General features: G+C 36.4%; 1 protein-coding gene across 1 annotated transcript in view; it reads right to left on the bottom strand.

Moving 5' to 3' along the window:
- Window positions 1–18,317, bottom strand: part of RBFOX1 (RNA binding fox-1 homolog 1) — an 818,832-nt gene that overhangs the window by 22,403 nt on the left and 778,112 nt on the right. The window contains exons 15-16 of the mRNA XM_030459827.1: window positions 14,036–14,075; window positions 6,686–6,750 (exon numbers count right to left, since the gene is read on the bottom strand). Coding sequence (XP_030315687.1) covers window positions 6,686–6,750; window positions 14,036–14,075 — 105 coding nt within the window. The remainder of the gene's footprint in view (window positions 1–6,685; window positions 6,751–14,035; window positions 14,076–18,317) is intronic.

Genomic DNA, 18,317 nt, shown 5'->3' on the forward strand with positions numbered 1-18,317 from the left:
ATACCCTCAAAGAGCAAAGAGGCCCATTTGATTTATTAAATCGACAATTCCTACTTTAAAAATGTTAAGCAATCCTTTTTCCCCCTCTTTTTGGAGAGAAAAAAACCCAACATGCATGAAAACCCATCAAAGGAATTTATTTACAATCACAATTATTTACTATAAACTTCTAATTAAAAAAAAGACACTAGGAAGGAAAACTCAAGCTACAGAATCTGATGTATTAAAGAAAAAGCAAGCAAGGGTATTGAAGTTAATACACAAACATCAGAAGAGGTGCACTGATCTATTTATTTTTAGCAGTACTATTTAACAGCTCCCACTATGTTCAGGAGGAATCTGGGAGCACAAGTCCTGTGCATCTTTAAGCTTGGAGCACTTCAGGAATCCAGGCATGGAAATCTAGGCTTTTGTAATCCTTTACCTTCTTTTTCATTTGTTTCATCCTGATTTCCATCATGGATGCCAAGTCAGAGTTTACAGCAAAGCCTCCATTTTCCTTGTCTATGGGGATTCAGAAAATATCCTTTGATATTCTAGTGAAGGTGGATGAAAATACAGAAAAGCAGAAGCAGGGTATGAAGAATACAAGCTCTGACACAACACAAGTTTCATAATCAGTGGTTACCATCACTTTGGGCCAGGGAGTTTTAAGTTCCATAGATATCACAAGAATACTGATAATACAGACAGCTGAATCAAGCTTGCTAAGTATCATAAAACACATTAATTCTACCATATATTGAGGACTGTGTTAAAGCATTAAGATATATAAAGAAGCTTTCTAGACTTGTTAGGAAATTCTATATTTATGAAATGTAATTGTTTGCTCAACTTTCCTACATCAAGACATTTCCCTGTTTCTCCCCCAAAACCTGCAATATTTTAGAGTGAACCCTGTTTCAATAATTTAAAAGCACTCCATGCAGTACATTTTTCTTTTCAGGAAACTCTCTGTTCATAATATTTTAAATATTTTATACTTTTCCCTACTACATCCTCTTTATTCACAATAATCCACTTTTATTTTCTAACTCCTTCACTAAAAGGTACCATTATGCCTACAACATGAGTCATATACTCCAGTCATTCCCAAAACTGATAATACCTGAGGGGTGAATATGGATTATGAGATGTTAACATGATGCCAGGGATCCTCTAGTTTGCCACAGATAAGATACAGACATCAAGACAAAGAAGCCTAATAATTAGATGCTCAAATCCATTACCTCTCTGAAACAGCAAGGTGAACAACTCAATTTTTAGTTTCAATATTAAGGCTTAAGCAAGTGTTTAGCTCCCACATGGGATAACCAGGAAAAAACAGATCAATTAAACATCATCACATCAAACCTAAGTGTTTGAAGAAGAAGAGTTTTCAAGATTTGCTGTCCTACTGCTGGTACAAAAGCTCCTCACAACCTTTGTACCTCACCAAGACTCCACCTGATCCATTTCAATCCCAAAATCTGAGTAGCTCAGGATATGGGCTCTGTGATTCTTGCTTGTGTATCAACCTGTCCCTCAAAATTCTTGATTTCTCAAGGTTCAACTTGCACAGCAAAACTCAAAGAAGTTTCAAGGTTTCAGCTGGGAGTAGAAGAATAAAACATAGCACTATTTGCTGTGCTTTTTCCTCTTCCAAAACAATTACTTTAGAAATTAAACCTATAAGTAGAAGCTTTTCTTCCTAAGTCTGTATGAAGTATGATCATGAAATGAAGTACTAAATTTTAAAGTAAATTAAATTTTAAATGAAAGTCTGAATGAAGATGCTGTTTTATTTTATATGCTCTCAAAACCTTAAATTTTAGTATATATATCACTAGAAGGTACTCAATAAAAGAAAGCAATTTGAATAAAACTATAGTGGCTTTCTTTGGCTAGTCAGAAAATAGAAAAGTTTAAAGCCTAAAATATACAAAAAATAATGACCTCCTTATATATAAGGAGCTTATATATAGATATATAAGCTGATATTTTGTGTATTTATTTTTCTTCATTCTCATTTCAAATTTCTAACTCATGAACATGGTTCAAATTTCATCAGATCTGTACCTATTGTATATTAGGATGACCTGACCAAATATATCAAATATCACTCTCAACTACTTGTCCAAAGAGAACTGGAAAATATATTAAATTCTATCTCTTTAGACACTGCAACTTTAACAAAATTAATACTACACATAGACATGTTAACAACCTAAACTATCAGAATATCAGGGTTTTATCAGGAGTAAGATTTCCAATCTGGAAAATACACAACTTATTTTGACAAAAATCTCCTGCCTCAGATTTCATACAAACCACAGAATGTGTAACAGAAACTGATAGTGAAAAAAAAAAATAAATTAGAAGTAATTTTTTGATATTACAAAATGTTATGTGCAAAATAGTTTGGAGTATTCCTTATTGACATTTAAAAAAAGATTAGTGGGGGAAAAAAAAAAAAAATGAGCTTCCAGTGTTGAGAGATCTAATCCAGAAATAAAGAAGTCAATGGGATTCTTCCCATTGTCTGCAGTGAGGTTTAAATTTGACACTATTTAAAAAAAAAAGGGAATTGGGTCCAGGGAAAACTCCCTCTGTATGGATGGGTGTTTGTGTGCAGGTGTCTCTGCCTGGGCATGTTTGGGGGTGGGTAATGGATGGGGGATGTGTGCATATATATGAATACACGGTCATACATATATAAACACACATAATTATCATTATTAATTATTCCAGGGATAGCAAGCAGTACAAGAGGAATGATTCTGCCTTTCAGACAAGGCTGGCTCACTATTCCTGGGGGATTATTTTGTTATGCTACCACACACACTTCCATAAGCATTGCTGACAAAGGGAATAGGCAAGAAAGGAACAGGTTTCTTACTCCTACCAAAGATGCAATAATTCAACCATAAAACACAAAACCAAGAGCCAATCAATGTGAAGAAATCTGCCCAAAGGCTTCATTCAAGCAAGCCATTCACTGAGCTATGGGATGGGTCTGTCAGGTCCAGAGGAGCAGTGCAGACATACTACAGCAACACCAAGTGAACATGCAATGACAAAATGACAATAGGCCCCACTGCCATGCTTTGACTTGTTCCACATCCTAAATGTAAAATAAAACTTTGATAACTGCTCTTGCTTCAGTCTTGGAGAGAAATTTAAAGATTGTATTTTGATTTATATGATAAAAAATGATTACGTGAAAACCTTGACTAAAATCTGTATGAAGACTTTAGTGACAGCTGATTAATGGGTTTTGTACAACTATTTGTTTCCCACACTCTCAGTTTAAAGAGTTTGGAAGGCATTCACCTCCAGAATGGTGAAGAACATAGGAATGGAACATCCAGTGTGTTCCCAAGATTTGGAAAATTTATCAGAAATACTTTAAACAGTGGGAAGTTAAACATGATTTTTTAATCTACTTTTTCAGAGATGCAGATCTTTAAAAGTAATTTAATAGATCACACAGTATAAAAATTCAGTTCTAAATTTTTTGGAAGCTGTATTTGGTGGTTATCCTGCTTCAAAAATAAAACAACATGTAACTTTTTCTTTTTTAGTTTTGTTGTATTTGCTTTACACTCCTAAAAAATGGCTGAACAACTCTGCAAGTTCTACCTTCCTTGTGAAACTGTTTTTCCAAGATTATGATTTATCTTAAATACTTAGGGGTTTGTGTTGATTGTTGCAAAATGACTGAACAATTCTGCAAGCTCTACCTTCCCTGTGAAATTGTCTTTCCAAGTTTATGATTTATCTTAAATACTTAGACGGTTGTGTTGATTTGTTGCATATTTCCTTGATTCCTCCTCCTCCCCTATCTGTCCTTTGCCTGTTTCCTTGGAGATTTCCAGCTGTGACAAACAAGGATACCATTGCATCTTGTCACAGTGATCATTACCCACTGACTTGCTCTACTGATTCCAGAGTCCCAAATCTTTCTGTTAACCTTTACTTTTAATTTACCAAAACATGTCTCCAACCTAAAGATTCCTTCTTTCCATCTCCTGCCTTAAGAAGCATTTCAAATATGGAACGTTGCCACTCATCATGGATTGAGCTGTGATCAACAAAATGAAGCTACTTTTTTTTAAATAATATGAAATAGTATTTCCATTATATGTCACTGCTTCAGTAGTACATACTCATTGGTCCTCCTTTTCTGGGTATTTTTTACACATAAGCAGTAAATATATTTAATGTGTAATTGAATTAAGTAGGGGGTCAAATCAAGACTAAGGGAAGTGCATAAGGACATCCAGAACTGTATGCACAGAGTTGTCAGTGGCCAGCAGATGGTTATCACATTACAAAGAGCTGCACTCAACTGTTTTTCAGCACTTTCAATGTTAAGAATTCACAAAAGTTGCTAAACTGGATTAATTTAAAAATGAATTAAAAGGTAATGAAATTAAGCAAATTGTAGTTGTGAGCAATCAGAGGTATCCATGTTTGCACATAGTTTCCCATATGCAAAGAAATGTTTGAGCAGATTGTGATTTGGTTGGTTTCCTATGCTAGGTTTAGAATTCTCCCATAATGAAATTCAGTGACAGTATTTTTAATTAAGACAAGAAACCATATCAGTTGGGGGAAGCAGATCAAAGTTGGGGGTTAACCACATTAAAAAAGAGAAGCTAAATTAACAGAAATCCAAAAGATCTAAAGTTCATTTAAGATATTTAAAATTATGCAAGCAAAACCAGTTTGTTACAGCTCTAATTATATACAAAGGATATCTGAATATTAGACATTTGGTCAAAAATTGGTTAAGGGTGGTAACAACTGCATTACTATTGATGCAATCTCAAGCATTTCAGAGAAGCCTCATCTTAGACAAATCCTTCACATTTTTGTCAGCATAACTCTTAGTAATGTTGACTCTCTACCCACAGCAGAACATGTCACAGTCTGATGCTTTATCTTACAGCATCTGCTTCGTTTTCTGAGAAGGTACATTAGTTAAAGCACTGAAAAGTCATCTTCATATTGCTCAGTTTCTCTCTGTGTAATGTATAGGTTTTCAGAAATTCATTTATTCAGAGGTAGAAACACCCTATAAAATGATCCAGGGACACCTGAACAGTATCTGGCAAAAAAAATTACTAAGCACAAGAGGTTATTTATAATTCTGTCCTTTTGGTTTAGTAAGTTTTTAAAAGCAGGAATAAGCTCTACAAGCTGACAGAAAAATACTAGAGCTGCAACATGCTAAGACACCTTTGTGGATATGAAATGAAACGACCTGAGTAGCACTTCACCTTTGTAGGTTACCCTAAGTAGAAATCATACATTGCAAACAGAGTGCACACAGCACAGATTGACTTGAAATCACTGATTCCAAATGAATAGAAAGTAACTTCCTTACCTGTCTGACACAGCATGCCTCAGCCACACATGCAAGTTATTTTATTCACATAACGTTACAAAATTTATCTTCATTACCCAGAAGAAGCATTGGAAAGGCAAATAGGCATGCAGAGCATTGTAACATTCAGACCATGGAACTTTATTCGAAAAACACAGAATCCATGAACAGCACTTCAAGCTAAGAAATAGTTCACTGAGGTTTCTCAGTCTGCTGATTTCATTAAGAAGAAGGAACGTTTAAAACAATGGCTAATTTAGCATCGAAAGAAATATTTTCAAAATGTGGTCAAGACTTCAGAAATTAGCTCCATGATTCCAGGGGAAAATTTTTCTGGTATCAGGAACTGAGAAGTGTGACCTTACTTCTGGCTGCTATTTTGAAGCAAAATATCTGCATTTCTCTGTCTTTCACAATATTCATCCTCCCTTCATGAATACACACTCCTCAAGTACTTGGAAAAGGATCAGTGATAGCATAGATTTATTAAGGGTACAGGGTCCATAGGCTACTCTTCCTTTCCTTTACAAACTCAGGCCCACACACTGCAAAGACTTAATTTTAATCAATTTGACAAAAATTCTGTTCCTAATGAAGTCAACAGCAATTTAGACACTGACATCAAGAGGGTTTCAATTTTCTTTTTTTGCAAGAAGACATCACTTTTAGTTTATACAACTTAAGTCTTTGCATGTTTGTCTTATGCAGATTTGACAGCCTTAAATTCCTGGGATTACTCCCACCACATGGGGTTTAAATTTTGGGGGTAAAAACTCAGAACAAAAGAATAAACGTTGGGGTTTTTTTTTTCAGTATTAAAAAAAAAAACCAAGCAAACACACAACAAAATAAAAAATATCTGGAAGGAAAGCAAACAGAAAAAATCCTGGTTTTCCTTGGATAGTTCAAGCTTAGATAGAATTCATTCTCAATTTTCACTGATTAAAACAGTGTCAATGAGAACTGAGGGCACTCAATAGGTTCTAAATCAGCTGACTCCTAAGACTAATAATGATCTTTAGCAGCAGACCATCAGGAAGCTGTACATATATTTATCTACCTTGTCCAAGGGTCACAGGCATTAACTGTATGCTCTACAGCTTGGGAATGTGCACACCTCATGCCTGATTCTCAATTAAAGCCTAAAAACCTCCCAGTTTATGGCTATTCATGGATTATAAGATAACGCCCTGCTTTAGATACCACAATTATCTGCAGAGCAACAAGACAGCTGAGACTTCAACGAGGCAAATTGATAGAATTGCCTTCAACTTCCACTGGTCAAATATTTATTAGTAATAAATGAGGACTTACCTGTCACTGTAGGCAGCTGCAGTGGCAGTGGCAGGCTGGGCATACCGGTAGGCAGCATAACCACCCTGAAACACAAAGTCAGGCTGTAACTGGGTTGCTAGAGCACCAGAAATAGCAACCTGCAAAATTTTAGCAACAACCAAAAGAGTATTTTCATGCTGTAAGTTCAGTTCAAGGGGTTAAATATGGAGGGAACATGGCAGCGAATCCTGAAGCAAAATTTATCCCTACAAATTTGTTGAGATTTGTCCCAGACCTCAGGAGAAAGAAATGAATTGTATATTTATCTTTTTTTTTTTTTTTTTTTTTTTTTACAGGGCAATAATGTATCCTTCCACCAGTTTTTGGGTAGCAACTCTTCTTATCAGGTGAGGTATCTCCTCTTAAACCTCAGGTGAGGTATCGCCTCTTATCCATGAGGTGTATGCATGGTAGGAAAGCAATGCTGAACAGAAAAGCTCAGCTAATAATCAATTATTTTTTGTACAAAATATGATTTCTCATGTCCCATTGATTCAACCTACAAATTCATGCACTCCACACTTACTGTTACATAGATTTCCAATTTATACCCAAAATGATAATGAAGGAGCTAAATTCTGTGCTTCCATGAATTAACATTCAGCTGGATGTAACAGTAATTGCAGCTGTTCAATTAAGCAAACAGGACAAACAAACACACATTTGAAAGGAATTGTGTGCAGTGATGCATTGATTATCAAACTGTGAAAACAGCAGAGCTGCCTGTTCAATGGAGCAGGGTGTTAGATCAACCATTGCAAAATGAGCTCAGCATGCCAATTAACAACCAGAGGCCATTCTCCACAGATAACACAAACACCACTTAGGTCCCAATTACAATTCACCACCCATAGTCCTCTGGGACAGGGGACTTTGGAGTTGCCTTTCCACCTTTCCCCACCTTAACAAAGAGAGAAAGTAGCAGATCACTCAGCTTAGAATAAAATTCACTCTTTCGCTAAAGCGGTCGCTTTAATGGATTGATTTTTTTCTTCTTTTTTTTTTTTTTCTTTTCCTTTTCTTTCTGGAAGGCTGCATTCACACCAGGGATTCCCTGAAGCATGGGCTATGTGTGTCAAACTTTAAGAGTAGCACACTTGTACTACAGCAACTTCTGTGGGTTTTCTATTTGGCAAGTAAAGATCTAAAACGCCGACTAGATTCGACTATTAGGAAGATCAGAATTCCCCCCACAGCCAGTCCTGGCTTGAGCCAGGATAAAACCAATTTTCTTTCAGCTAAGTCTCTTCTCAGCAGCTGCACTTGCTGAAATTTACAGCATGTTTCTCAATCAGGACTGATAACACTTGGTGTTTACAGTCACCGCTAGAGAATGGTCTGCTGGACCAAAGCCACCAACTTGGTTCTGAAAAACATCTTATGGTCTGGAAAAAAAAAAGGGGGATAAAAGAACTGCACCTTCCCTCCTTTGGCCCCAAAATGACCAAATGAAGTGTTCCATGCCATGTCTCATACTCAGTATAAATCTGAAGGATCATAAGGGTCAAGACTTCTTTGTCCATAGCAGTGGTGGAGATGTGAGTGTTACTGTGGGGAGCATATAGTGGCTTTATATATATATATCTATTTTATTACTCTCCTTTTCATCATTACTGCTACATTAAAGCTCAGTACTTTAGATTTTAACCCATAAGTTTCTCTTCCTTATTCTCTGTCTCTGCTTTCCCTTTAGGAGAAGGGAGAGGTGTTATTAGGTAGCTCCTGTTATTCACTTAATTGCCAGCCCAGCATTAGACCATGACACAGCCCACAGCATATTTCCATATTTTTAACATAAGCTCTCATATAATTACACATAAAAACATTCCTAAGCAAATTATGGGGTTTGTAGTCTGCATTTCCAGTGTGGTACTAGGTTTTCTTCTTGTTTTGCTTGAGTTACTTCAGATGATTTATCACTGTAAAACCAAAATCCCCGAAGGTGCACTTTAGATTGGAAATCAGGATGGAAATCTGATTCAGATCCCTGAGCACTGAACTTCTGTGACAAGTTGTATTGTACAATTTTTCTCTAATTTTGAACTTGGCTGCTGTATTAGATGAAGAATACACTACATACACATCTCTTGTGTACCACACTAATTATTCACCTTCATGCCTTAGATTATATTCCAAAATAAAATATTTACTATAAATTATAAATAAAGTTTTTCAGTTACTTTTTAGAAATGCTATTCCCCCTCACTCCATACATTCAAGCAGACAATATCTGACTGTTGTGCTTTGACTTATTTTGAAAATTCAGCTGAAATCCTAAATTCAACTGCAATAATGAAAAACTGCCTGCTACCTTATCTGTGCTCCCATATTCAATATGATCAGGATACAGCAGGTTCACTCTTAAATAATTAAGTGTAATTTTCAATACCCTTGCAGTCCAAACACAGAGATTTATCTCACTGATATAAAATACTGAATGGGACACTCACAACCTTAACTGTTGTATCTCATGGGATATGAGGAATATCTGTGATTTTGGGGGTAGAATCTGGAAAGTTATATGCAAATAGTAGATTATTCTTATCATTTATACACACAGAAACTCTTCTCCCACATAATCTATGAGTATTACTATGATTTTACAAGGGTTTTTCCCATCAGTCAGGATATCATAGCTGTGCTAACTTATTGCCATACACAGGCTCTTGCAATACTGCTCCATAAAGAAACAGAAATGGGATGATTTGAATGAGTCAGGAAAAACTGATGGAATTATGGATGTAAGGAAGGAATTCAGACTAATTCCTCCAAGCCAGTCATTACAATTTTCCTTTCAATGTTTTAGGCATCTCTGAAGCTCAGGCAAATTGGAAAAGATCTGTCCAAGATCAGTAGCCAATTGTTACAGGGAAATCTTGATGGATTTTTATTTATGATAAAATGGAAATTAACCAAAAATTAAATGTATCTGAATTTTTAAATAAAGCCTGTATATCTGTACTAAGAATAATTCCACAAAAGCAAGTTAAATAAACACAGATCTATACATGACAAATAAAATATAAACATGAGTTCATGTCCTAAAATGTCTAAATTACCTTTTTAGTCTTTATCTCAGATGTATGGACAGTGTTTATTGTCCATACAACTAAAATAAGTGACTCTAAATTACGGGTATTTATTTTTATAAGTTTTTCCTGTTGCTAACATATTTAACATTCTATCTGAATACTGAGAACCATTTTTCCTCAGTTTTTACTTCCCATACTTCCTTTCCCTCAAAGACCCCAAAGTATTTTGTGATAATTAGTAATATATGAATATAAATTAATCAAGTTTTAAGGCTTTCTCTAGTATTAAGAATTACTTCTTAGCAGCTACAAATAGAGAAATGAGATTAAAAATTACATTAGTTGCACACTCAGCCCTGCAGAGTTTCCTCTTCCTCCACTCATATGATACCAACTTTTAAACAGTATTTCTTCTGCTCATGGAGTGAAACTTCGGGAGAGTTAAAACTAAAATATCCACCACCTCTTTGTGCTGGTTCAGTTCTGGAACAGGGCTATGGGAAAAATTAATATTATTTCTTGTGTTCCCAAAGATGCGGCTCCTGGTAATTTATCCAAACTGACACCACATGGATAAGCTCCAACCAAATACAATCACTGGGGCTGAACCATCAGGTTTTTGAATGTTAAATCACAAATAAAGATCAGAGAGATGAAAATTTCATCACTACATCTCAAAACGTTCAACGAGGTATCAAGGAGGGTTCCAGCACAGCGAGCACCAGAAGGAACAATCCACTGTTCCTTGGGAAAGTCTTTGCTCCTTTTCTTGCCCTGATTCATTGTTCTTTATGTATTTAAAATGGCACATTCTTCCATTTAAAACCAACCAAAAATCTTTGGTATTTAAGAAAGACTTCAGTGCTAACTCCATATCATCACTTTTGACCACAAAATGGTGGTTTTGGGGGCATCTTCTACCACTGACAGATTTTACCTGGTTTCATGGGAATATTGCTTAAATAACTACATCTGCTCATTAAAAAAATCTTAAACTCATGTACTTATATGTTGTGTTGGACTCTTGGCAGCTGCAGTATCACTGGTCCAGAATGCCCAGAACAGGTTGGACATCCCAGCTGTCAGCACCACGTCTGACTGGTGTTCTGATTTACTGCTAATTTAGCTCAGCCTAGGACTGATGAAGCTGTGAAAGAGTTTGGAATTTTTTTTCCTATTTCTTAGCCTTCTCAGGCTTTTCCCACCCTTAGCCTTCATCCTTTCAGACCTACATGTTCTAAAAATATCCCTTATGACAAAGGGATAACGAAAAAACGACAAAAAAGAAAAAAACAAAACCCAAAACCAAACAGATTTAAGATAAAGCAGAGCAATGGGGTAGAGATATTACACTAACTGCATATTAAGCCTGTCACCATTTTTGCTTTATTTTGTGGAGTGTATTTTCTTATTTTCACAGGTGTCAATCTTCATCTAGAAACTTCTGTATTTGCTGGCAGGCAACCTTAATTCTCTTTTAATGACTTTTGCTCTTAGTAAATCAATACTTAATTTTAAAAGGTCTTCCTTACTTCCTAATAATCTCTTTATTTTCCCTAATCAAAGGCACATTTAAAAAGGAATTCAATAGCTAAGCTGTTTCAAAAGCATGATTACATTCCATATAGAACTATATGAACTATAGAATATATTACATCTGGAATTCTGGCTGTTGATTTTCCATTTCAAACTGTACTTATCACCTGTTTTTATATTCCTATTCTCTTCTATTCCTCTGAATAGTATTAAGCAACTCTGGGTATTTGCTGCTTTTGGTTCACCCTGCATTTTTTACCCAAGTGGTATCTTTCCATGCCTCCCACCTTGCTTCCCACAGTCTATCCATGGATAGCTACTAATGATTAGCATTGTCCAATTTTATAGTTGGTACCCAATGTCATCATAAAAGACTGAAACTCATTTTGCTATACTTGCTCATGCATATTTTTGCTCTGGCCTTTCAGTACTGTTCCTTTAATTTTGCTTTCTGTGGTATTTTTAAGGCTCTTTTCTCTTCAATCTTGTACATTCTTTTTTTTTCTTCCCCCAAAGTGTTCTTGTTCCCCCCAAAAGCGTTTTTGTTCTTTCAGAACTTTTTGCACTTAAAATTAAAAGCTGAGTAGAACCATGTCATAAGCAATTAGAATTTAATAAACAACTTGGTCTGCTGCAAACTAATACACCAAGAACTGGAACACTGTGAATTGTGCCTGTTTCCTGGTAATAAACCAAACTGATACTACAAGTTGCCAGTTCCTTATCCCTCTCTCTTCACTGCAATTTTTTTATAAGCAAGAACTAACAAAGTTGTAAAGGAAAATTAATTATGAAATAAGAAGCTTTGTACATTAGAAAAAATAATTACCAGAAGAGTGTATTAATGTAAATATTCTAATTAAGAGAACTAAGACTTGCATTCAGAAACAGAAGGCTGCAACTAAGTGAAAACCAATGCATCAGTATAATAATAACTCCATTTTCTAATGCATATAACTATTTCAGAAACCAAAACTGAGGCTATACTAGAAATTAGTAATTTCTTCAGTATTTCCCTCATTGAAATCACTTCCCATTTGGAAACAAGCTGTTAAAGTCTGTGAGGTGTGAGGCCCCCTAAAAAAGGATCTTTCCAGTTACCCAGAGAGATTCTTTTTTTTTTTTTTAGGATCAGTGGGTTCCAAAACTACAAACTCTTCATTGAAATTCAGTTCCCACCTATCCTATTGCATTAAAAATCTCAAGAATTCTCACTGCCTTTCAGCTGTTTGGATTGGTAAACTGGGCAAAATGGATGTCACATTCTCTTGGCAGTTTGAAGAAAATAGGAAAATTACCACAACTGAAGAAATTCTCTGTATCATGTATCCTACACAGGACAAAAATCCAGCAGCAAGGTGTTTAGGTGAGATTAGAATATTACCAGAATTTTACACCTGAGCAAACCTTTGGCAAATGGGTGATTTTCCTGTGTTGTTAACTGTGTGTTGCTGATAATATCACTAAGTACATGGATACCCAGGGAAAGGGTTTTAACCCGTGTTAATTTATATTAAATATATTTGTAATCTAGACAAATTAATTTTCAGGTAGGTACCAGCCTCTTCCTACCTTCAAACAAAGCCTATTTCATCCATAAATTCATACTGGCTTCCTTCTTTCTATAACATTTACTTTAAAAAAAATCTGTTCCATTGGAAATAGCTCTAAAAGACTGCTGATAACAAATGCAAGGAATGATTTTCCAGTGCTACCTGCTGCATTTTTAATATTCACACCAATTTCAACTCATCCATCTCTTTGTATCTCAACAGAACAGTACAAGAGCAGTACAAAGAGGTTAGAGGAAGTTGTCTGGTGAAATAAAGATGCTATCTGTAACTTAGGACCAGATTGTTTTATCAGAATAATAGCAAATGTGAAAGATTACTGGAGTGTCAGCAAAATATTTTACATCTACACAAAGGGCATAAGAATTTATAATTTGAGAAGAAAGAAATTAAGCCTCAGGCACCTGAAACCTTTGGCATACTCAGACATATGTAGCCTTGTTGTTTACATGGAAGGTAAACTTCAATACTGGTAAGAAACTTAAAAATAATATTATTTACCAAAAAAAATTAGTGATAAGTGAGGGGAAGTAGGCAATGAGGGATCCAGGCCTATATATCCTTACTAATATAAACTAATATATATGCTAATCTATAATTAGCAGCCTCTACCCATTTTATTTAAGTTGAAATAATAAATGGATTTTTAAAGATCAGATGGAAGTCTGTTCAGATTACAGACAGTCTGTAATCATTATCTTAACCTTACTGTGTAATTAAGCTCTGCTATCACCATGCCACTTAAGTAGAGCAAACCTTGCCTTGACATGGGAAATGTGTAAGTCTCTATAAAGTAGTTTCATACTTCAGGTATTAGTAAGATCCAGCCTACCTTGATTGTTAAAAACAACCCTTTGGGGCTTTGCAGAAGAATGTTTCTGCTTTGTTGTTATTTTTTTCTTTGAACTCCAATTCTGAAGGGAGGCACCACTCCTCCAGACATGCACACACATTTTTCACATCTTTTTGCATTCATTCAGCATTTGATTGAAGAGTTAATTCAGCTCCACTGAACAATGATAAATGTAATGAACAGAAAGGTCTTCCAATGTGAGAGATATTCTTCTCAATTCTTTCTGACAGGCAAGGGATGGTAAATAGACAAAACAGAGTCAAGCTAGGCAGCAAACTTGGAAAAAGGATGACTCTGGTAATGTACAAGGACAGCATGCACATCAATGAATACTTACATAAATGTCTGCACCATAAAATCCATCCTGGTATACAACACTGCAAGGATGCACACACAAAGAAAAACATCCATATTAGTGCATTTCCACATGCAAATGCCACCAACCCCTGCACAGCTGAGGTTAGTCACAAAAACAGAGGGAAGGGGGGGAAAAGGCACTCTTCACATTGGTTAAGGAGGTTGGTAGTAACCAGCAGAAGTGAGACTGCACCATGTACATCATCCTATAAAGAATGCCAAATGCTTAGACAAAGAGAGGTAAAGCATGGCTGGATCAGAAAGTACTTTTTTAAATGTTTTTTTTCCCTCCCTTCCTTCTTTCTTTTTTCTTCTCTTTCTTTTCTTTTTTTTTTTTTTTTTTCCAGTGGGCCAATCCTAAAATCAGTTTAAATACACTGATAAATCTCTGTCTCTAGAAATACTGCTTTCTCACCCTGAAATTATGCCAGCCTTCTCAGAGTCAGTACTTATGTGGAAAACAAAACTAAGAATTAGTTTATATTGTGAGATGAATGTGTGACACAATCATGCTGGGGACATTCTACCCAGAGGGTGAAATCTCAAAATCCCCTGTACAGAGATGGGAGCATCCACAGGTACTGCATTGGTGACTTGATATGCATTTCTGGCAGTGACAAGAGAATCATAGAATCCTTGGGGTTGGAAGGGACCTCGAAAGATCACCTAGTCCAACCCCCCCTGCCAGAGCAGGGCCACCTAGAGTACATCACATAGGAACGTGTCCAGGCGGGTTTTGAATGTCTCCAGTGAAGGAGACTCCACGACCCCCCTGGGCAGCCTGTTCCAGGGCTCTGTCACCCTTACAGGAAAAAAATTTTTCCAGATATTCAGCTTGAACCTCCTGTGCTCCAATTTACACCCGTTACCCCTTGTCCTATCACTGGTCACCACTGAGAAGAGCCTAACTCCATCTCCCTGACACTCACCCCTTACATATTTGAAAACATTGATGAGGTCACCCCTCAGTCTCCTTTTCTCCAAACTAAAGAGACCCAGCTCCCTCAGCCTTTCCTCATAAGGGAGATGTTCCACTCCCTTAATCATCTTAGTAGCTCTGTGCTGGACTCTTTCAAGCACTTCCCTGTCCTTCTTGAACTGAGGGGCCCAGAACTGGACACAATACTCCAGGTGCGGCCTCACCAATGCAGAATAGAGGGGGAGGAGAACCTCTCTTGACCTACTAACCACACCCTTTCTAATGCACCCCAGGATGCCATTGGCCTTCTTGGCCACAAGGGCACATTGCTGGCTCATGGTCATCCTCTTGTCAACCAGGACCCCCAGGTCTCTTTCACCTACACTGCTCTCCAGCAGGTCAGCCCCCAACCTATACTGGGACATTGTGTTGTTCTTCCCCAAATGCAAAACTCTACACTTCCCCTTGTTGAATTTCATCATGAAAGAGGCCTAAGAATGTCTTGGTGTTATTAAAAAAAAAAATATTAGCCTTCCTCACTTTATCATTTTACAAATTCAGTGAACACACCAATGGTTCTGAGCTCCACTGCAGTTTTGGTAGCTGAAAAATCATTCTACTGCAGTTAAGGGTTTACTCAAAACCAGCTGCATGTCAGCTGAGAAAAATCACCACCAGAAATAGTTAAAATTTTCGACTCTAAACTCTTCAGGATATGTGACACAGTATGACACAGATGGTTTAAATGATTACACTAAATGATTACACTAAATAAAATTGGAATTACACGACAGTGGCCTACCAATTACACACATTATGTAAGCCCTGCAGTTTGACATTCATTTGGCAGTTCTGCAACTTCAGATGGGTATTTCCAATATCAGAGTCAACTCTGGCTGTTTCAAGAGCTAAATATGAGAGCACACATTTTTGCAACAGTATTTTCAATTTGGGAATACTATTATCTGGCAATACTGGTTATTACCACGTTGCCAGCCTAAGCTGTTTTGCAATTCCAAGAGGAGATTTTATGTCAGATATCTAACTGATCTATTGAGGTCAATGATCAAAGCCCACAGGGCTGAACTGGTGTGTCCCTAAGTCAGAATCACTTTAGGAAATCAAAAATATGCATCCATGCATAGCAGCCACATTGATCAAACCACACTGATGATAAAAAATTGCTGTGGAATTACACTGTGTAAAAATTCCTGTCCCCTTCAATTGGAGTGTCTGCCACTTGCTTCAATAAGTTCAGTCCTTTGCTCATATATTTTTTCACTTATTAAATCTGTAGAGCAAAATATGCAAAACCTCATCTGCACTTCTAGTATTCCAAGATCTTGCTATTTACACTTGAGTTTACCTTCATTTTGCTTTTGATTTCTGATTACATTAAAATATTTCATGTTTTTCTTATACCTGTTTGCATATAAGAAATAAAGCTTTCTCATGACTCTGAGGTAGAAGCACACAACTGTGAACAACATGGAGTTTTATGAGTTCATATAAAAACTGTACAAAAAAAAGTCTCCTGAAGATGAAGGTTGTGGAGCCTCAACCCCCAGTTCCCAATATCCCTGAACCATTTGGGCTAGAAGGAGATGGAGAAATCAGCAAGGAAAGAATGAAGATGAGCTTGGGAAGTAGGGAGGGAGTGAGGGAAGGTGGTTTAGGTTCTCTGTTTCTAACCATCCAAGTGCATTTTAATAGGCAATAAATAAAATTAATTTTCTATTTTCGTTTTGCCTATGGCAATCAGTAAGGAATCTCCCTATCTTCACGACATCCTAAGAGCTTTTCCATCCTATTTTCTCCCCCTGTGTTCTGGAGGAGAGGGAATGAGAGAGTAGCCAACCAAGGTCAACCCATCACAATACATGAAAGCATCTGACCTTCAGTTATTATTAAAACACTGAAATTTGATAGAATACATGTCAGAAAGGGGAGCTTTTTTTCATTTATACTGTGAAGATGTCATAAGATGTAATCAGGGCTGATCCATTTTGAATTCCCAGGCATGGGTGGTTGTACTCTTGGATAGATCCCTTTGTTCACCAGGGCCTTCTTGTTACAGGTCCAGACAGAGATTTATTTGGAATTCTGAATATGCTGGATAAATATTATACTGAAGGAAGTACCTAATGCCAAAATCAGACAGGAAGATGACTCCACCACCAAACATAATTAATATTAAGATGAAATGACAGAAACAAACAAATGAGTGTAACATTCCCAATGTTACAAACACTATGGAAAGCTACCAGCTGATACCTTCCAAGTGGTCTTGTGCTATAGTGATGCAAAACATAAAACTTTCTCCTTCTTTTCAAGTTTGGGGAAAAATAACTCTCTGCATTTTTTATGGATTTTCAGCATGTATTTTCACTGTCCTTGTCAGTTTTTGATGCCTGTGACTGAATGCTACCAGTGGAGTCAAATATAATTTCTAGAAGCACCCTTCAGCAGAAGGACAAAGTGTAAAACACCAAGAGCTATGGCTTTGCTCTTGTGCTTTCCTTTCCTTTAGTATATAATTTTACAAAGGGTAATTTGTTTGGCTTATCATCCCCTTTTCTCTTTTTTTTTTCAAAAAAGGTAAGTTCAAAACATGGGAAGAGACTGAATGCAGTGACCAGGGACCCATCTCACAACAGTTCCTTTAACACTTGATATTAAAAAATTATCCTGGCAGACAGATAGAGCTTCACTTCCTTGCAAACCAACACAGGATCTAGAAATGGCCACATTATTGAAATGTGAACTATTTCAACCAGGAAAGGATGATATGTTAATGAGCTATCTGGAAATGTTAAAATAAGAACTAATTCTGGGTATTTATTGAGTCGTATTTTATTTTATGGTGCTAAGGAAAACTCCAAGAAGACAGAACTCTTGATTTAATAAGAAAATGTGCATTTAAATAAAATCATATGTGGCAACCAATTCCTGAAATTATTTTTCTATAAATATGAAACTATTTTCTCAACAAGTACCATATAGGTGCTATGCATGGCTTTAGCTGCTTTATTTTTGTCTCTGTGTCTTATAATGTTTATTTCTAACTCTAGTAAGATAAACTCTTCACTACTTTAGATTCCATCTTTATAATATAGTGGGAGGACTCCATCTGCCTTCATTATAATGTTTCTATCCTCATCTTTCAAAAGGGTTGGGTTGAATAATTTATCAATGACATAAGAGGAGAGTTCTTGACTGCAAAAACCTTTGTTTAGGAACTTCATAGAAGCTGAGTATCTATGGCCCTCAGCCATCTGCACAAGTAACATAAGGAACCTAATGAGATTAAATACATGGACTGCCTGACTCAGTGCAGCAAATG

The sequence above is a fragment of the Calypte anna genome, chromosome 14 (genome assembly GCF_003957555.1).
Source record: "Calypte anna isolate BGI_N300 chromosome 14, bCalAnn1_v1.p, whole genome shotgun sequence".
NCBI lineage: Eukaryota > Metazoa > Chordata > Aves > Apodiformes > Trochilidae > Calypte > Calypte anna.